Source organism: Pholis gunnellus, assembly GCF_910591455.1.
Source record: "Pholis gunnellus genome assembly, chromosome: 9".
NCBI lineage: Eukaryota > Metazoa > Chordata > Actinopteri > Perciformes > Pholidae > Pholis > Pholis gunnellus.
Window position 1 is genome coordinate 23,508,489 of NC_136535.1, and position 21,242 is coordinate 23,529,730.

The following is a 21,242-nucleotide window of genomic DNA, read 5'->3' on the forward strand; positions in this document are numbered from 1 at the left end:
GAAGTTTGATGGCATAATTGCTGCTGAGCTGTTGTTTAACAATTGTTCTATTTTTGTTGATTTTTTGTTCTTTCTATCTGTTTTTTTTTATATATTGTCAACAAAAACAGTGTCCCTTTAACCTGCAGTAAGTCGTAACTGTTTCTAAAAAGCATGAAAAAGGTGTTTTGTGCTGTACTTACGAGGCGATACTAAATATGTTCAGTGTACGACTAAACATCTTTTAACTTTGCAGATAGTTTCAACAAACACATTTTTTCATCGTGTTGATTTAAAGAAGAACGAGTAATCTGGGTTGCATTTAGTCCACGCAAAATGTCTTTGCATGAGAAATCAGGAGTGTATAAACATGATTCGTAGGAGTCAGAGCTGCTCACCAAACAGGCAGCAGAAATGTTCAACTCAAACATTCAAACGTAGATCTCGTTTTTGTTTGTTTCAACCACAAACAATCACAATGATGCTGAGATTAAATGAAAATACAGTTTTGATGAGAGGTTATTGATTTAGCCTTTCTTGCTACTCTTTACATGCAGTCTTTTCTGTCTAAAGTCTAAAACCAGACAGTGAGCTCAGTGTATGGAGGGAAACTAGCCCATTCAAACATTATCAGGGTTTGTGTGATGTTACATCAAGGGTCTTAACATGAAGTTTGAAATGTCATCAGTTTTAATTAGTGTTTTGATAATGATGCAAATGAACCTTTAGCAACATCAGACACAATGTAAAAAACGTATGGTTATAAATACAAATAATATTCAAAGTGACTTCCTGTAGTGCAGTCAGTCAGTTTCAGAGTGTAGCCGGGTCTTATCATGTGTTTTCAGTTTTAATACTGGGGATGTTTTTTGTATAATTTAAGGCATTGTGCTTTTAAATGTCTAAAGTCTAATTTTACTACCTCCACGTTGACTTGTTGGACACTAATTCGCCTTAATTCTGCCAAACATGATTCCAATGAACTCTATGTTGCTGTCTTTTATCATGTGGCCGATGACCACCTCATGCCCCGGTAATTACAGCACGATCTGAAAAGACTTTTTGAATTGTTTTTTATACAAGTTATTACTGACGACCATAAGAACCAGAGATGTTTGTGTGCTCCTCCACCGGTGCGGGAGACTCTTGTCCCTCCTTGTCTTCTCATTCGTGTCTCTTGGGTCAGGTCAGGTTACTCTGCTCGGCGTCAAAGACGTGCGTACAGCGACACTTAGCGGCTGACATGGTGAACAGCAACTGCCTTTAAAATGCGAAACTGTAACATTTGTCCTTTACGACTTTCCATTGAACGCCGCTGTCATGTCGGCTCCCTTCATGGTGAGTTACCCTTCAAATTTCGGCTTATTATTACAGTTTAGAGCAGATTTAACAATATTTGACTTGCTCTTTTTAAACGTCAGAGTATATAACGTTAAGCTGAATGTGTGTGCTGTTGTTAGTGATCTGCTGGAGGACTTTAACACGCTGCATGTCGCTGTTAGCTAAAGTGTAACGGTGTAACGCTGTATTAGTCGTCCTATTAAAGCTTTATTTGGGGTTTTTATTGAATGTGTCTCTCCGTACAGGCTCTACGCAGATGTTGCCAACGGTCTGCTCTCCTTATGGTTGCAAGGCGACCGTGGAGCTCGAGCTCGGTGTCCTCTCCTCCTCTGCACACGAGGTTCCTCCTCTTCCTCACCCAGCGTTTCTATGACGTAGAGATGCTCCTCAGCTGGGGGTCTCAGCAGAGGAGGAAGGGGATCCAGAGGAGGAACGCGTGAGAAACCTTTATTTTTTGGGCTGTTTTGTGCAGTATCGTGAAGCATTCTTTCAAAGTTTTGTGCAACACCTTGCTGATTTTGAATGTCCATTTCAGATGCAGTTTGTCAAGTTACTGATATTTAACCATCACTGATTCATTTCTTGTCTCTCACAGATACTACGGCTACACTCGGGGTTTATATGGTGCAGACATAGCATCAGCGTATTATATCTTGAGTCTGAGGGGAGGATTTAGGTAAGTACCCTGCTACCTTGTCTCTCTACTGTTTGTCTTATGGATATATATATATATTGATCACACATTATATTTTATTACAACTCTTAAAAGTATCCTGACAGCTGAACCTGTTTTGGGGTTTGATTTGTTTTCCTGTTTGAGCTAATTTCATGTAAGAACGCTGCAGTGAAGCTTTCACGTAAGGCTGCAAGTAACTATTATTTTCATCACTGATTGATTTGCCAAGTCAGATAATTTAATCTATTAACTGTCTGGTTTATAACATGTCCAACACTTGAAAATACCCATCAACAGTTCCCAGGGTGGCATCCTCAAATGCTTGGTTTTGTACGAACAACGATCCAAAGCCTTAACATTTAGACTGTACCATAACAGACTGACTTCCTGTTTGTTTATTTGCATTTAATGTCTTTTAATTCACAGACATTGAACACATTTAAAAAGATTGTTTATTACATTGTTTTTGTTTGCATCGTTGGTGTCTAATTGTGACATGTTATTGCATATAATCTGTAATAATGCAGCAGAGACGACAATTGAATAGCCGTGTCTGAAGTGTGCCGCTGTGATCCGGTTGTCATGTGATCATCAGGTACGTTGGCCAGTCAGAGTGGTTCCGTGCAGACCGGAGGGGCAAATTCAACTGGGACTTCTTGACTCACAAAGACACACCGCTAGAGGAAGTGAACATGAGCTACACGATCATCAACTACAGCGGACTAGAGAACCTGAGTAATGAGCTCCAAATCAGCCTTGTTTTTTGGATTTTCTGATTATTTTACCTGCCTTTCCATCTGTCGTACTCTGTCAGACACATGCACTGTTTGTTTGTTTTTTTACTATATTTAGCAGGCGTGTCCAGTGTTTTTGATCTGCTTTGTCTTCTCTTAGAGGGGCAGAAGTCTTTGCGGACTCTGTCAGTACGAGGATGTCCTGAAGTGGACGACTGGTTCCTGGCCAGGCTCCATGTGTTCCAGGACTCTCTGGAGGAACTGGACATCTCTCACTGCCCTCGCATCACTACAGGCGGCCTGTCCGCACTCAAGAATCTCAAGTAAGTATCCAAACACTTACAACAAGTTGGTATTTTCAAAACGGTACATTTGTATTAAGTTGCTCCCTTTTTGTGTGTGGCAGGGGACTGCGGCGTCTGGACGTGTCGTCCCTCCCTCAGATCTCGAGTCCTGGGTTGGTCGCCATCCTGCTGGAGGAGATGTTACCGCGCTGCCAGATCGTCTCTACCGGCTACGACCACAGCCTGATGCAGGAGGGAGGAGAGGAGATAGAAGAGCATGTGCAAGGGCAGAAGAGGTAGGGGACGGGAATCGGAGGAGTCAAGAGACTGTGTTCAGAAAGAGAGAGTCCTCTGAGAGAGCTCTGCTGTCGGTTCACCGTCGTCTGATGGAGAACGAGCGCTGACGGAGCAAAGAGACACGTCGAGAAAACACTAACGTTTCCTTTTGGTGTTTCCACCCCAGAATCAACTTGTTGTCTCGAGTGTACACATTTATGATGTAAATGCAAAATCAGCTCTTTTTCAAGCTTTGTCTGTAAATGTGTTTTTATTTGCTGGAATGTAAATATGCAGAATAAAGATGTACTACCTTTACTTTGGAATTCACAAGTTGTTTGACAATGAAAACCATGTGGCGACACGTCTTTGTGTGTGTCTGTATGGATGTTCTAATCTTCACAGTGGAGGCTTATGTGAGGAAACTAAAGCCCGTAATCCAGTATGAGCCTTGTTCTGCTGCAGTGTCAGACTCTACAGTGGGATGAAGACACACCGGTAAGACTGGGAGACGAAGAATGGATGTGGATGAAGAAATCACTGATCTTTTTGTATGTGAAGATGTCATCTGCAATGATTTGGTTGCTTGGTTTGATGTGAACAGAACTCGTTATATGAGCTAATTTTACTTCACACCTCATGTTGGGTAGTAGAACCTACTATAAAGTTATCAATTGTCATGTCATCCGTGTTTATTCGCTGTGAGTTTAAAGTTTTAGGATGACATTATTGGCGGTAGGAACCTATTGTGTCATAGGAACTGGGTCACAAGGAACACGGACAGTGTTTCTGACGGACAACAACAAGAAGATCCAGCCCAGTGCTCGCTACGGTAGATACCTGTCGTAACTTCGTATTATCTGGGATTTAAAATAATTGCCATCCTTACCCTTGTGGTTGAAGGGACTCAGTAGAAGGATAAATGTCTGATGCATCAGGTAGGAAGTCCGATTTGTTAAATTAAATCACAAGTTTGTCAGTCAGACGGTGCTAGCTAGTTTAGCTAGCTAGTTTTAATGCTAACTCGTCACACAGACATATTTGTTGAGTTTGACGTAGTATTTAATTTTGCATTTCTAGCACTTCCTAAAGAAGAAGAAGAGGAGGAGGTTGCGCCTGAACCAGAGGTGAGAAACTATTTATTTCTGCTGTTGTGATACCAACATTAGCTGGTGAGTGTTAGTGTGACGTTGGATGAGGTCGCCTTTCCAAACAAAGCAATCGTCTGTCATCGTCTGACCAACGCAGATCTGTTAAAGAGAGCAGCCATTCACAACAGGCTCATCCCGTAGAGTCGCTGCTTTAAATGTCTCATACACGTCATGTGTTGTGTCTTTTGCAGGACCAATCCGACGACAGCAGTGGGGAAGAGGCTGCAGGAGACACAGAGAGTATGTGGAAAACAACGACATATCTGACACTTCAATAGAAAGTTATACTCTTATTATTACACTGTTATTTAATGTGATGTGTCTCATACACCAGTCATCATTCTGTAGATGTACTGCGTACATTCATTTATTATTCATGAATACATTTCATGTTAAAGTTGAGTCTCTTGTAATTGATTCTTACCTGCATACACAGTGTTGTATTTACTCCTGAATGCGTCGTCCTCTTTGTGTTTCTCTCAGTGGACTTCCTGCGTAACCTCTTCTCCAGCACCCTGGGTCTCGGCTCGGCAGACAAAGTTCTGGACGAGCTGACTCTGGACGGAGTGGCGCAGTACATAAAGAGCGGCAAATGTGAGTCTTTGCCTGCTTTCAGGTCAGCTCGTCCATAATGGCTGACCATAGTGGATTTAATCACTGCTTTAAACGCCTGTTGTCATAAAGCACTTATTAATTTATTTATCTCTGCGTCCTCACAGGTAAAAACATCATCTGCATGGTTGGAGCAGGAATATCCACATGTGAGTATCTCAGTTTAAATATCACAAAACGATTGTTTTAAAAGTATCAAACTGCTTTAATCTGTAACTGTCCACATTGTTTCCTCCCACAGCGGCTGGGATCCCTGATTTCCGCTCACCAGAAACCGGCCTGTACGCAAACCTGCAAAAATATAACCTGCCTTACCCGGAGGCCATCTTCCAGATAGATTACTTTAAGGTGAGCGAACGACTGCTTCGTTGGAATGTTTTGAAGAATGACACCAGTGAAGGACACTTTACAATAGCTTTCACAGGAATCCTTGACAGTTTTGATAAATTGTTAGACATAATAATGGAACCTTTATTGTATCTTTATTTAAGATCAAAGATTTAGCGAAGAAGTCAGCCTCTTGGTCCTTTGTTTTCATGTGGTGTAATACCATGAATATGCCACTTTCAGGTTGTCACTTTTAAGAAAGAAACTCATAACCTCAACTCAGAAACTAAAACACTACACAGGATACACTTGTACAGTCGTCTGAAGACCATCCTGCTTTATGATTTGAGACACTCTTCACTGTTGCTTCAATATAAATGTAAGATGTTTCTGCATCTTCTTTCTCAGAAACATCCAGAGCCTTTCTTTGCCTTGGCCAAGGAGCTGTACCCCGGACAGTTTAAGGTACTAAACCCGTGTTGCTGCCTTGTAGGTCTCATGTTGAGTGTTGAAAACTAAAACATATTTGAATATTCAGGCTGAAAATGTTACTAAAGGAAACTATCAGCTGCCTCACATGTGATTGTCCTCACTTCTTTCTCTCTGTTTTTTTGGTGTTTAGCCGACAATCTGTCACTACTTCATGAAGCTGCTGAAGGACAAGGGGCACCTGAGACGCTGCTACACACAGGTAGGAAAGAGTCTCCTCTTCCCTTACTGTATATTCAATCTGTCTGTTTCTGTATCGACGTTTACATGTGTCTGTTCATTCAGAACATCGACACTCTGGAGCGTGTGGCCGGGCTGGAGGGAGATGATCTGATTGAAGCTCATGGAACGTTCTACACATCCCACTGCGTGAGCTTCTCTTGCCGCAAGGAGTACGACCTGGACTGGATGCGAGGTGCCTTTTCGCTTTTGTTGGTCTTTAGAGAGCCTGGTGAATGTTGAGTTGTTTGACTTTAACGTCGTCCTTTTGCTTTGCAGATCAAATCTTTTCTGAAGACATTCCTCGATGTGACAAGTGCAGCAGTTTGGTGAAGCCAGGTCAGTGGATCTTTGTCTCGCATTGTTCATTTAAGTTCTATTACATGTTCCCATGTTTTTGTTTCTCCTCCTTAAAGCCTGCACCGACCTTTCTGAACCTTTTTCTTACTTTACAAACATGATTGCCAGATAATTATGTCACCAATCATCTCGGTATCTCTGCGTCCCTTTCTCCTCTTCCCCCAGATATCGTCTTCTTCGGAGAGAGTCTACCCGTCCGGTTCTTCACGTCAATGAAGATGGTGAGCACACGATTGTGGTTTACGTGCATGTTTTGAAGAGAATGTGATGTAAGCCCCTCTCCAGAAATAAACCCGCTCCACCGTCTTCCTTTACCTGCCAGGACTTCCCTCGCTGTGATCTCCTCCTCATCATGGGGACGTCTCTGCAGGTGCAACCGTTCGCAGGTCTCGTTGGCAGGTACTGCAGATCAAGTTCCACATTCCTGACATCTACTGCCGACCACAGACACTGCTGCAGTCAATGTGGCAGTGTACTGCAGTCGAGCTGCCAGAGAAACTCTCCTGCATTATGAACGATTCAGGCTTAATTCCAGATATATTCTTTGTTTTTTTTTAGCGTGATGCTGAGGCGCCCTCTCACCCACATTGTGGAACTTACTGTGGATTTGTTTTCTCTCCTGTGTTTCTTTGTCATTTAGGGTTTCAAAAAGTTGCCCCCGTCTGCTCATTAACATGGAGAAGGCCGGGCAGGTGAGCCTTCATCCCTCCACCAACAGTGTTCCTGACCTTTTTATCTTGTTTTCTTTCTGTCATCGATGTATTTCTTGGATTCTCTGTGCAGGCCGATCCTCTGTTTGGGTTGCTGGGTTTTGGAGGAGGGATGGACTTTGACTCAGACAAGGCGTACAGGTGATACAGACATGCTGCTGCTTCTTCTTCTGCAACCGTTTTACCATCTTTACCTTTGTCTTCCCGTTGCAACTCACATCCGATAGCAGAAATACACATCTGATCTGAATCTGATCAAATACACTGGATCAGATAAATAGGAGAAAGAATAAAGATGAAAGCGTTTTTAAATATTGATCTACTGAGCCAAAATGATCAGTAATAACTGACATATTAATAATGTGAGTGTATTGTGTGTAAAACATGTAGTTCATCTTTGCACCACCAGAGGGTGCAAACGCTTCGTCCATGAGGATCATTTAGTGAAATACTTAGTTTGTGCTTTACTACAGTTCTGTCATACTTATCATTTAGCTTTGATGTAGTTACTCAGTAATCACTCAACAGTCGTCATGAAATACAAACATTGTTGCTCATTCACGATACCAATGACAAACTGTTGAGTCATCTCTGGTGAGGAGAGTGTTGTCATATTGGAATGAAGAAGCTGCATGGAGCTCTGTCCGGGTTTCAACATGGTGTCCTTTTCTTTCTTCTCTCCAGAGACGTCGCTCACATCAGTACGTGTGATGACGGCTGTTTGACTCTCGCTGAGCTGTTGGGATGGAAGGTGAGTTACGCGGTCGTCTCTCGTAGATCCTCCGCTCATTCTAGGTTGCGTACAAGCTATTTATCACCGACCAATCACACGAGATTCTGAGGACAAATGGCTTTGGAGCGTACGGTGATCACTTCAGTCAGGAGGTAATTAGGCCAATATTAAAATATAGGATGATTAATGTTTAGTGATCTAATTTCTGAGGGTATGTTTTAGGTTGTTGTGCCTCTCATTTCCTCTCTGATTGCATTCCTCTCATTTAATTTACTTTACGCTCCCACCATATCCTGCAACACAAACTGCTCTTCCGTACAGATGCACAGTATCATTAAAGCTTCATTCCATATTTTCTGATTTGTCTCTTCCCACGCTGTATAAAGTGCACATGAGAAGTTCCTGCTGCGTTAAATCATCATACTAAGCTGGGGCGCAATGACTTCACGGAGTCGAGATGCTGCACCACGGGACCACAACATGTTTTTACATTCTCGTGTACGAACGCACAGCAGCACAATAAGGAAACAACTTTTGTCACATTAAGGGGAATAAAAAGAGAATTCCTGTTGGTTCAATCCTCCTGTTTCCTTGTTGAACCGGTTTCTTGTGAGAAATCATAAAACTCATCTGCGTCGAGTCTGTCCTTTAACTTTCTTTGAGGAACTTATTATTATTTTGTTCAATCCATCTCAAACGAGGCTTAAACAAAACAGTTAAAAGTCCTCAAGTCTAAGTTTAAAGTTTTAGTTTACATTTTAAATTGGAATTTAAAGTTGTTTTTTGTGCAACCAAATTCAATTTAATCTAGATTTTGTTTTAAAGAGGTTTAAATGTAATCTTTCTAGATTTAAAGCTACTTTATATTTGAACCAGGATTTAATCGGGTTTAAAATGAATCCTTGTTGCCTCGAGGTTCATTGAACACGAATGATTTTAGTTTGGTTAGTCTATGGTCTAGTTATTGGAGATCAGCAGCTCTCATCTAGACACATCTGTTTGGATCCACACTCATGTGCCTAAATATACAGTTAACAATGTAGTACAAAGTGCTGTTTTTTTTCTCTTCAACGTTTTCTGCCAGCGTGTCCTCTCGTGTCCTCCATGCATTCATGTTAAAATCACTTCCCCCCCCGTCTCTCCAGGAGGAGCTGGAGGAGCTGGTGAAGCAGGAGCACGCAAAGATCGACAGCCAGGACAAGGAGAAGGCCGGCGAGAGCAAAGGAGCGTCCGCCAAGGTGAGCTCTGCTGCATCAGAGGCACCAGAGCCCGAGAAGGAGGAGTAACTTATTAAAAAGCTCCTTTTTTAAGAAAAGCTGCCGTCAGTGTGGAGTGGGCCCTTTAACGGGAGATGATGATTCCAGGGTTTTTGTTTGGGTGTCACGCTCTCATTTTCCATTTAATTCTTCTGAACAATCCCACTCTTGACATCCCTGGGTTTTATGCTTCTGTTTATACCATTCGTTTGCGCCGTACTGACGTTAATCTACTTCCCTTCTTTTGCACTAGCTTGCATCTGTTTCAGCTGTATATCTCTTTCTGAGGCCGGTAACTCTATGCATGGACATATTTTACTGCGAGAGAGGGCGGTGGTGTTGAAGTAATGCCAATATTGACAGATGTCAGAGCGTTGGAAGGTAATTCATACCTTCTAAAGCCCGGCTGTGTGATCATGACTCACTATATTGTCTCCAAACCATCAACGGTATCACAGGATGAACTTCCTGTCAGGAGAGCTGAGGTAGTTGTAAATATAACAGCAGGTTAAGTGAAACTTTTAAAATGTTTTAAATCGTGTTTTTCATGTTAACCGCCTTCTCCGGTTGGAACTGATTTCTATAATTTCTCACACAATGTTTATGAGGCAACGTTCTATCTTCTTAATATTATGGAGCAACAGACTGCACATGCACAACATAACAGGACTGTTGTTGATTCTAAACCTTTGGTGATAGTTTCAGTGCTGCAGGAACACAAGAAAGATTGAAAGACCAGAATCGCTATAATAAGGTGTGATTAAGTAGTTTCATAGGAAACTATTTGGGTTATCTGAAAAAAAAAGCATGAATTGTTGCATCATGAAATAAAAAAGTACATTACTATCTGTATAATATACTGGAAACCAATGCAAAAATCTTGCAATAAAGTTGACCAGTGTAAAGCTGAATATGTTCGTTCTTTCTTTTAAAGCTGATTCAACTCCAGCAAAGACTAAAGAAACTGGACCCTGGATTTTAATAAACTAAGCCAACACCTGCCGCTAGCATGGCTCAAAACTAAAGTGATAAAGAAATTCTGGTCATCGGCTCCAAAACGATAATAAGCTCATCTAAAGAGATACTTCTTCAGGCTAACACCATTGAGGTTATTGGTTGGTTTTGGGCTTCATTTGATGCCAGCCGTGTGGGTCATTGCCACCGTGCACCGATTGTGGTGTTGGCAGGAAACAGGAAGAGTGGCAGCGTTGCGTGTAAAAAGGAAGGTGACTAGACTTCTTGCTATGGAAACGCTGACCAATAAACAACACCTCCATCTGCGGCCACCAAACCAACCTGCATGTACACAGGATACACCAGACAGCGAAACCCCCTCAGGCTCTCTCATTTATATGTTCTGTACATTCTCATCGCTGAACTGATGGAGTGTTTGCGTTTCTTCCTGAGCCGTGAGATTCAAATGTGTAACAAGGGTGATCGCAGAGTGGTGGTGAAGCATTTTCAACACCTTATTAGAGTTCATCTTCTCACTGTGCTCACAGGGCTGAGTTAACCACATGCAGACCTGAGGGGAAGGGGAGGGCGCAGATGAAACATGAGCTCAACAGTTTCACATGAAAATTGAAAGTTTATTTTAAAAGCCTGCATGTGCCGGAGACAAGAGCACGGCAGCCATATGACAGTTAGCTGAATTCTTTTAAATAGTCTGCACGTTACGCCGGTAAACTTCTTGAGGATGTACGTCTGAGGAGCATGTGAGCTTCCTATTTTGAGCTCTTGAGCAACATCTGGCAGAAAGGAAGAGTTCAAGAAGGTTGCAACATGCGGAGAAATATGCTAACAGCGTAGAGAGGAGAGAAGATACATGAGGCAGTCCAACGCATGTGAGTAACTGCCATTTTCATACCACAATAAGCTTTTAAGTGTTTTTATATAAGAGTGTGTAAATGAATGTTCAAAAAGGCAAATCTTACATAAAATACCACCAGAAAACTGTTAATTTTGTCTCAATCTTTAGGCATGAAGGCATCGGCAGATCCATCTATCTAGTGACGAGTTGTGTGAATGTGACCGATCTGTCGTGGTCACAGACGAGCTGTACGTGCACATAAACATGTCCCGTATGTCTGCGTCCAGGGCGGTTCACAGTTCAGTCAACGGGACGACGGCCATCCCGTGGAGGAGCAGCAGGAGGAGGCTGTCGCTGCTGGAGCAGCTGAGGGGCTGCCGGGAGGCCTGGTGCCCCGGGGCACCCTGGGATAGAGAGCGGGCCCACACCGCTATCTGTGGAACACCTGCCGGGGTGAGCTGTCCTCCTCGAGTCTTTATTCTTTAATGTAACATCAAGTCTTCAGTGTGACGGTGAATTACATTTAAAGCTGAGAGTAAGTCAGATCACTGATCCACACCATCAAAGAAACTATTTTTCTTTTCTTCTTCAAGTGTTTTATACTTTAAAATTCATAAAATGAATTAACTAGTGAATTGAATATATATATTGTCATCCAACAATAATGAATAATTCTCCTTTTTTTTCTGGGAAAAAAGCTTCCAAGCTGGTTATGTTTTTATCAAAATGCAATAAATCCATGATTTTGGATTTTGCCTGAAGCGCACAGTATTATTATGACAAAAACGCAAATGTATATTGTCACCAAAATTGAATCGGCTGACTTAAAATGTGCTGCCAGACTTTGTTCCCTATGTCCAGTCGTTACAATCTGACTCATCTTGCAACACAAGAGATGAAAGAATATATTCGTTGGACATTTACTGATATTCTTCTTGTCTTTCCCAACTTTATGTTCATGTTTTTGAGAGGAATTTTATTTTCTTTGTCTCAGTCTTTGTACTTCCTCCATCTCTTTGCATGTCCTCTCACTGTTCCCATCATTATACGTATCCTAACACATCTCATGAGCTCTCGGCTGTTTTGCTGCTCGTCAAGTGTTTTATGAAACTGTGTAGCTTCACTGAAGGCATGTGTGCATGCTTCACTAGAAAAACGTTCTGTCACAACAGAAGTATTCTTAGCCGGTCTGACCACTGACATCTTTGCGACACGAAAGTAGTTCCTTTTTCTGTGTGACATCTCGTAACACAATGAACGCTCTGTTTTTTCGCGGCTGAATGCAGAAGTGGTGTTGAATAAAAAGGTTGGGCGTCTCAGGGAAATTACATTACAAAATGGATAACACATCTGCAGCAAACGGAGAACGTGAGGAGGTCAGGAAATCGCTTAGCGAAGGGCACGTTTGAAGGAGTGACATTCAAATAAACCCCCAGATATGCAAACCTCTAACTGGAAGCAACAAGTCATTGACCCGTGAGTATACGTGGTTGTGGGGAACGATGGGATGTCGGTTTGTTTTACTGCAGAGCAAATTTACATCGTTATGCCTCATGTTGGTTGTAGGCCGGCTGATTTTGTCGCAAAGCTGAACGGAAAAAGTTCAGCTTGAACGGGTTCCCGTTGTTCTTCCTATGAATCAGATGCGTGAATGACTGAACGTTACCGTTATGATTTAACTGAGTAGTTGCTCATATCTCATCTCTGCTGCCAGTATGCGTTTGTGCTCAAAGTGTGGTGACTTGCAGTGAACTTATCTCTATTTCTGTGCTCACTGACAGCCACTTCCTGTGTGTGTCTGTGTGTGTGTGTGTGTGTGCGCGTGTGCATGTGTGTGCGTGTTTGTGTATTTGAGAACACCTCTGAATTCAGTTGTGGTGTGACTGACATTGGTATGCTGTACATGGGATTGCATGTGCTTGGTTTTACCCAAAGTTATTTTGGGGTCAACAAACTGCGTATTCTGTTTTAGTTCAGTTCTCAAAGACGCCGACGTGATCAGACCTGTCTCTACAAAAAGAACGTCTACGCAGTTAAAGCCAAGTTTAACGTCTTAAGTAGAATAGAAAATCAAATATTAGGAATAAAAAACACTTTTTTATCATAAGCTTATTAAAAGTGTTTAAACTCGGCTCCTCTTTCGTCAGGTTGAATTGTCACCGTGTGTCACCTTGATTCAAATGTTGCTCAACTCTGATTGGTGCATGAACATAACTGTCATCCACTCTCTTCTAACTGAGCTCTGCTTACTTAAAGCCAGTGACAAGACCACAGAAAAAAAAGAAAGAATTTGAAATATTTTGTGTGAAATAACCACAACTTTTCTAACTGGTAAAAACCTGTTTGTTCACGTAGCAAGATGATTGGGGAAAATAGTATTTATAAGGCCTTTAAATTCAAAATATTCCCTATTTTTCAATCTACATTAGCCCTTAATGAGTGCAATCGTTGCAAATTAATTCTGTCAGTTAGTCTTTAGGAGAGAAGCCCTCCTTGAGTAACATTCAGAGGAAGTTTGGCAATCGTACGTGACAGATTCTGTAATGTTTAATGACAACATAGCTGGTATGCTAATATGCTCACAATGCTAGCACGCTGATGTTTAGCAGGTATAACGTTTACCGTGCTCACCATGTTCGTTTAGCGTGTTAGCATGCTAACCTTTGCTGATTAGGTCTAAACAAAAGGTAAAGCTGAGGAAAACTATATTAGTTTTGCAGGTATTTGGTCACAAACACGTGCAACTTTCTTTTTTTTTGCGTGGCTAAAAAGGTAGTTATTACACTGCTCATCCTGCTGAAAAACAACCATGGCAGTTATGTAATGCTATAAAGATGCTATTCAGTAATTTTGGGTAATGCTGGACAGAACAGGAGTGAACCAGAAAGAGTTTCAGCTTCAGTTTCAGTTTCATTCAAAGGTCTACTTACTGGCAATCTCTTTTCACAGCTTTCAATTGTATCGCACCGTTTTTATTAGCAGATAGAACTGTCATGAGGATTAATACCCTTCTGTGAAACGTTTGCAGGAGCATCAGCAAGAGCTGTGACCGCCAATGACACAAGCTTTAAATGTATATAAACGTATGTAAATCAATGTGTTAGTTTTTAAGTAAGTTTGGTCAAGGGTCAACTGTAACGCAGCAAATCAGACGTGAGTTCACACCCAGATAGTCTTAACCGGCCTCCGTATCAGCTTAATGTGTGGGCAAACAGCTCTGCATCACTTATCACCACTAATGAAGCCTGGGGAATTTACTGTTAAGTGGTCACAACCTGTCGTCATGATGGATTTTCAAGAGAAAAATCGATCCAGTCATAGAAACACTGACGCAGTGTTGAGTCTTTACCGCACACTTCTTCTTTTTCCTTTCCTGAAATCCATCCAGCTGTCTGTCACCACTCAGTCTCTCTCTCTTTCTCTCTCTCTTATATAAGCATTTCAAATAGAAACCTGTCCAGCGAGCTTCCGCCACGTTTCAGATACATTAAATGAGTCACTGTGCGTGTGTTTGTGTGTGTCCGTCCCTCCAGAGTTTCCTGTTTGTGCAGAACTCTGAGACGTCTCAGCCCGGCCTGCTGTGTGTGTCTGCTGGAGGAGAGAATGGAGCAGTTGTTGATTATAATATCAAAAGCACAGGCACAGGTATGGACTAACTGCATGTACTACCTTCTCTCTTTTTGTGTGTGTGTGTGTGTGTGTGTGTGTGTGTGTGTGTGTGTGTGTGTGTGTGTGTGTGTGTGTGTGTGTGATGCAGTCAAATGCATGTGTGACTCTTAGTGGTTTTTTTGTGAATCATTACATCTGCTGCAACTGACAGATTAGACTGATAAAACAGTTGCAGTGACCCGATAACGTCACGAGTTGTGCAGTTCTGCTTTTCCGCTGTTGAACTGAAGTATTCAAACCTGACATTACGGGAGAGAATGTGAGAGCAGGTGAGCAGTTACCTCATCAAACAGGCTCTCAATATGCAAATACTGTTTCCTTAAACTGAGCTCTTTTTACTGATGAGATCAGCGGCCGTTAGTGCTGCTTTTACTGCTCTGCAGAAGCATGCCGTGTGCTTAAAATCACAGGCCGCGGAGACTAACGTGACCGCTCAGCATTGGAAACCACACGGTATCAGAAGATAGGACTCAGCGGCTGATGTGAAAGATAAAATTGATGAAATGTTGTCTTTGGCTTATCTTTAGAAGTCCCCCCCCCACCCCCACCCTCGGTGTGTTTCCAGGAATGTTATTTTCGACAGAAATGACACTAACTGCCTACTCTTTCCTTGTTTCGTGTGTCAGTCTTCCAGCTGTCTGAGTCTCGTCTGTCTTTCTCTGACTTGGCTCAGCTCGTGCTCTTCTACTCTCTGACCAGGTAAGAACCTGCTGTGTCACCGATGCCTTTTTGTTTGTCGTGTGTGATTGAACTTCCATTTGAACTTGGGCTTCTCTAATGTTTTTTTTGCAATTGCATAAATGCGACACCAGCATTGCTACGAATATCTTTTAAGTGTTTTCGCGTGTTAACCATGTAAACATAACTTTTCTGTATTTTCGATTCAGTTGGTAAGTATGTTTAATTTTCTTCCTGTGTGTCAGGGATGTGTTGGCTGTCTGTCTTTCCATTCCTCGCTGGATCTACAGTGTAACCGAGCGGACCAAAGGTCGTCTCTCTGAACTTGAACCCAGTGAGTCCTTCCATCTTCTCTGACTTTCCGTCTCATATCAGAAACACAAAACCAGAAAGATATTTTTTAAGAACTGTGTCATTTATAAAACCTCCCTACTGCAGATACTTGGCTCTGTACGTCGAATGAGCAGCACACTGATGAAATGACCCAGCGGGACCCAAGCGACGTAATGTGCTCCATACAGGTATATACTGTGTGTGTGTGTTAAAGAACAAGGGATTGTAACAACTTCCTTATTTACAAGACAGCGTGTTTAGTAATGCCTTAAAAACGGCATTAATCAATGTTTTTAAATTAACAATGAACATAATCAAATATTTATGGGTAATATGAAGTCGCTCGTAGCGACGAACCCACAGAAATTCACCAGCTCTGCAGTCACCAACTAGCTAGCGACCGGCTTTGCCTCTTGTCTACATAGTGCAGCTTTCAGCAGCTAAAGAGACAGATTACTCTGAATTGTTGGAGACCCAAAACAGAGCTAAAAGTAGAGTGACTGTTGGACTTGCATTTACCAGGTGGCAAGAAAGACGACTGCTGGAGGCTTAATCGGCATCTGTTTCCTAACACCTCGGCGATATAAACTTCATAAAGTGATAATATAGAATTGTTGCGCTTACAAGTGGGCAGTAAATCAATTAATACCGCCTTAAAGAAGAGGTTGCAAAGCTTATTTTACGCCTCCATTGTGGTGAGCAGTGTGTTACAGGAAGCATCTTATTTCTTCACTATTTGTGCGTGTGTGTGTGTGTGTGTGTGTGTGTGTGTGTGTGTGTGTTCCCCTAGCTGACTTCCACCAACGGGGCCCTGTGCATCATCAATCCCCTCTACCTCCATGAACACGGAGATGATTGGCTGACCCGCCGAGACACGCAGCCATTAAACTACAGGCGAGAGCGACGCGTCAGCTCCACCAGACCGTGGGCGGGGTCAGGGCTACAGAGCAAACGAACCATCTCGTTGGATCAGGAGTCCTCCGCTGCCAGTATGCAGAGTTCTGGTGAGGACTTGTTACTTGCTGCTCTGGACTATTTGTTTTTACATTTTTGTTTGAACACAAATTTTTCATACACGCTATAACCTGTTAATTAGCAAGGTGTTAGCTGGTAGGTGGACTTTGTTGCTTTCGGACAGAGCCAGGCTTTCCCCCCTCTTCCAATGTTTATGCTAAGCTAGTCGGCTCCTGCACACCGCCCTATCAGGAGGCAGTACCTTCATAAATTAGCATGCAAACTTGATATGTTCTTATCTAACTATCTATATAATCATTTCTTGATTGGGGACTATTTATCCGGCAAGATTCTCAGAGATGGATATCTCAAAGCTTAAGCAGTTTAAAACTGTCCGTATGGCAAAATCCAGCTGAACTGACCCTTTGAACACAAAGGCACAACATGATGTTCATCATCTATGTTTTCCAGGTCTTAACAGAGCCATGTCTGCTGATTCACCAAATTGCCCACCAACCCTGTCAACCCCAGCTGCTCCAGAAGGGGTGATTCTCAGGAGGCCCAGCAGAGATTTGGCCTCCAGCCCTCTCCACAGAGCGAGCACGGGGAGCCTTCCTCCGTCTACTCCCTCCTCGCCTGGAAGTTCAAATACAATGTTTGAGCTGCAGCAACATGGCAGCGCGGTGCCTCAGTCTCCTCACAGGGTGTCCTGGATTGAGGATGGATTTTGGCTGCCTCCACCCAGGCCTTCCTCTTTGCTCCACCCCCCGTCGCTGGAGCTCGACACGCTGTCGGTCAGCAGCATGGAGGAGGAGCAGGAGTCCCAAACGTCAAGCCCCACCCTGCACCACCCGTCCGCACATCGGTTGGCCGACAAGGTCATCCATCGTCTCTCGGCGGTGGGCCAGGCTCTCGGCGGGCTGGTGAGTCACAAGAAGAGACTGAGCAATCGCGTGCAGGAGCTGAGCGAGCGGAAAGGTGCGGCATTTGCGGAGGCGGTGAAAGGGTTTGTGGAGATGACGCTGAAGAGAGGAGCCGATCCCGGCGGGGTCACGGGGTCAGAGTTCTTGCAGGAAGTGAGGTCGTCGCTCTCGTCCCTGAAGGAGACACTGTTGGACTACCAAGAAATCCAGGCGTTGTCGGACAGCATCACTGACATGAATGACTTGGAGATCGGTGAGTGAGCTGAAAATGTGCATTTCAATCAAGTGTTAACATAATTGACAGAACTGTTATTGTTTTACAACTCCCAATTTCTCCTCACGTACCTTTCAACCCTCCTGCAGACTCTCTGCTCGAGCTCTCCCTCCACAGGGTGGCTCTGAAGCCCGTCGCCGAACACCTCTACTCCTGCATTCATATTTCCCAGACTGATGACGGCAGCTTCGAGCGTCTCCACAGCAACATGCGTGTGCTGGAAAAGAACAGCGTGGAGGAGCTCGGGGGGTCGGCGGGAGTCGGGGTTCCCGACGCTGACAGCCTGGAGCGGATCCAGCAGAGGTGGACTGGAATGCATGAGGCCTACTCCCCAAACAAGAAGGTCCACATCCTTCTCAAAGTCTGCAAGATCATCTATCACAGCATGAGTGCTAATGCTAGCTCAGGTAGCAAGCTGTTTGTTTGTTTTTTTAAATCATAATTTTCACTTTATTCGTCTGTTAGTTACCCTTTAAATTCACACACTCCTCTGCTGCAGGTACAGCGTTCGGAGCGGATGATTTCCTGCCCTGCCTCACGTGGGTGCTGCTCCGTAGCGACGTGGTCACCTTACACCTGGACACAGACTACATGATGGAGCTGCTGGACCCCACACAGCTGCAGGGAGAAGGTAAGGCAGACGCAAGCAAAGCCCACCGCTCATGCTCATACGCACACATTTCCTCAAAAGCCCCAGTTCAGTTCAGAGGCAAACCGGCGCTCAGGCGCTGTGTGTCAACTGGTTAAAGACGGTGCATCGCAGATGGATTCCAAATGACTAGCAGGCTAACTTTGAAAGACTTTGAAAGTCGTGTAGTGTGAACTCTGCTTGAATTGCAAAGGACTTTACACACTAAACTTAGCGATAGTTCTGACAACTTTCTTCTCATCTTCAAATGGAGGTGTGGGTTTGATCCCCACCTGTGCTCGTGTAGTAGATGGTTTTTCCCACTGATTGTAAGGATTGAGATGCTGTTTAACTACGTTTACAAGTCACAGACCGTCTCCCTTTCTGCATTCCCCATATCAACAGGTGGCTACTACCTTACAACCCTATACGCCTCTCTTTACTACATCAGCAGCTTCCGGCCGCGGCTGGCCGCCCGTCAGCTGAGTGTCGAAGCCCAACACTCTCTGAACCAATGGCATCGCAGGCGAACGCTGCACTGCGACCAGTCGCGACGCAGCAGGAACCGACGGACCATTCGCAGGCAGGCGTGCCGGGACAAGCCGGAGCAGACAGACGCCGAGAGTAAAGAAAAGGAAAGCGGGAAAGAAAATGATTCTGTTAACAGTGAGGAGTCACAGCAGCAGACGGAAAGCACCGCTGAGGCTCTGCAGCCGCTGAAGGAGAAGACGAGCGGAGGGCGAGGAGCTGAGGACGAACCACAGGTGTCAGACTGTAATCAGCGAGACGTGATGAGGAGCAAACAGGAAGACGGACAGACTCTATGTACAGAAGGAGAAGAGGAACACAGATGATTGTTATGGAGAGAAGCAGAAGAGTTTCCCTTAATGCAAAGAATGGCATTAATCATTTTATGATCGTGTCTTAGTGGGTCAAACACTCCTAAAAGCTGCAACGCAAACCACCAGCATGTTTCCTGCTGCTGAGATTCCTCTCTTCTGGAGACCAAAGAAAGCTTTTTAATAATGTCATTAACACTCGGGGATCCTTCTTAAGATAAATCTGAAGGATTAGTTCAAAGGGAAAAAGAGATTTTAGAGAGTTAACTTAAGCTTCCTTTTTATTACAAAGTACTTGATATATTTGACCTCTTCAGGAGTCTGACAATCGTTCAGATGGAGAATTCAGAGAAGCAAAAATCACTGTCACACTGCCCGTGACTTGGGACAAAGGGGTCACAAGTGCACATTTTAAGGGTTCATCAGGTTAGGAAGCACCCGCCTTAAAGTCGTAGTTTCATTGTGAAGAAGAGAAGAGTTCATATAAAAGTATTATTAATATATTAATTTGGGAACAAAAGAAAGTTAAAGTTCATGTTTGGAGGCTATTTGAATTTTTTTAAGGTGCAGCATGAGTTGGATTTTTTTGAATATGCTTTACTGAAACTAACTTTTGATTTGTAAATATTAACATGAAAGTAACAAATGTGCAAAGAAAAGTACATTAATGAAACCGGTTAACAGTTTTGGTTCTCTCTTAATACCATTTACAGCAGCAACTCTTCATGTGGTGTTATTATTATTGCAGGTCATTTAACAGCACTTATGTATATACAATACAGTGGCGAGTGGTTGTTAAATGAGCAAATAAAGCAAACGGGTTCCCTTTAACCTCTCATCAACCCTGAAGCTACCGTCTATAGCTGGTGAACGTAGTTTAGCATTTAGCAGCTAAAGATCCAGATGTTTACCTCACAAAACAGCTAAACGAGAGTGAATATCAGAGAAACAATCGGGAGGACAGACACCAAATGTAACGTGTCTCTGCATCTGCTGTTAGCCAAATCCCTTCATGTGATGAGTGTGTCATTCTGCTTGATGCGGAGTTCTTCTGAATATAATGCTGTTGAACCCCTTTGAGCTTTCATTTATACACTGTGTCTTCTTTGTACGCTTGTCAGGACTTGACAAAGACGAGCTGAGCTCACTTACAACACAAACACTGTCTTCTCTTTGGACCACTAGAGGGCAGCATTACACCTCCTGCGAGATGTACAGTTTGTATCCTCCTTAAATGTTTGCATTCACAGTTGGCAGAATAATCACAGGTTTGATTTTTGATTCATAGAATAAGGTTTCACTGTATTTGTACTGGAGGATATATGAAATAGAAACACATATGTTAAATCTTAAATACTTTACTCATACATTGCTAAGTTGAACGAGAGGTTGAGACACTTAAAAGTTCCTCAAGTTGGCGCTGATAAAATCTGAAGTGACGGTCGAAGCGTAAAGAATTTAAGGAGGTGAAGTGGTCAGAAGTGAAGCTCTTAAAGGCGTTGCAGTGAAACAGAAAATCAAAGCAATGAAGTTGACTCAACTTAAAACTTAAAGTATTTGAAGTTCAAGCACTTAAAGTAATAACATTTACTGTAAAGTATTGAAATTTCGTGATTATTGCTTTACTTGCCTCTTTTTAAATATATTTAAATATTTTACCTACTGTTAAATTGGCTGCTCTTTTCTTTGTTCCTTTTCTTTTTTACTTTAAGCAGATTTCTTTCAATTAAAGATGTTGTACAGACACATGGTGGGGAGAAAAGCTGACAGTTGGGGTTTAAGGTCTTCAACTAATTGAAGTGGCAGTGAAAGCAACTGAAGTTGTTCAACAAGCAGAATCCTCCACACGGGCCCAAAAATAACAAACACCTTAAGAAGTTGAAGTTTGAGGTTAAAGTGACAGTAGAAGTTCAAACACTGGAGGAGTTAAATTGAACAATAATAACAAACGATGAAAGTAGTGACTTCAGTGGAAGCGCTCGTAGTG

General features: G+C 43.0%; 3 protein-coding genes across 3 annotated transcripts; all 3 read left to right on the top strand.

The window, feature by feature from the left end:
* The first annotated feature begins 1,295 nt into the window (after positions 1-1,295).
* Positions 1,296-3,597, top strand: dmac2 (distal membrane arm assembly component 2). The gene is made up of 6 exons (XM_079165731.1): positions 1,296-1,317; positions 1,566-1,756; positions 1,916-1,996; positions 2,592-2,731; positions 2,891-3,053; positions 3,137-3,597. Exons 1-6 carry the CDS (start codon positions 1,300-1,302, stop codon positions 3,312-3,314), a joined length of 771 nt encoding a protein of 256 aa, XP_079021857.1. The 5' UTR covers positions 1,296-1,299; the 3' UTR covers positions 3,315-3,597.
* A 490-nt stretch (positions 3,598-4,087) lies between these two features.
* sirt2 (sirtuin 2 (silent mating type information regulation 2, homolog) 2) lies at positions 4,088-10,032 on the top strand. The gene is made up of 16 exons (XM_079165725.1): positions 4,088-4,228; positions 4,371-4,417; positions 4,633-4,681; positions 4,925-5,035; positions 5,161-5,202; positions 5,295-5,401; positions 5,789-5,845; positions 6,003-6,071; positions 6,155-6,284; positions 6,368-6,427; positions 6,614-6,669; positions 6,771-6,847; positions 7,089-7,140; positions 7,232-7,299; positions 7,843-7,909; positions 9,037-10,032. The coding sequence occupies exons 1-16, from the start codon at positions 4,213-4,215 to the stop codon at positions 9,175-9,177; spliced, it is 1,149 nt and encodes a 382-aa protein (XP_079021851.1). The 5' UTR covers positions 4,088-4,212; the 3' UTR covers positions 9,178-10,032.
* Positions 10,033-10,911: 879 nt separating this feature from the next.
* Positions 10,912-20,925, top strand: rinl (Ras and Rab interactor-like). The gene is made up of 11 exons (XM_079165722.1): positions 10,912-10,991; positions 11,126-11,410; positions 14,491-14,602; positions 15,253-15,325; positions 15,550-15,638; positions 15,743-15,825; positions 16,428-16,641; positions 17,063-17,767; positions 17,878-18,195; positions 18,288-18,419; positions 18,822-20,925. The coding sequence occupies exons 2-11, from the start codon at positions 11,222-11,224 to the stop codon at positions 19,268-19,270; spliced, it is 2,364 nt and encodes a 787-aa protein (XP_079021848.1). The 5' UTR covers positions 10,912-10,991; positions 11,126-11,221; the 3' UTR covers positions 19,271-20,925.
* The last annotated feature ends 317 nt before the right edge of the window (positions 20,926-21,242 follow it).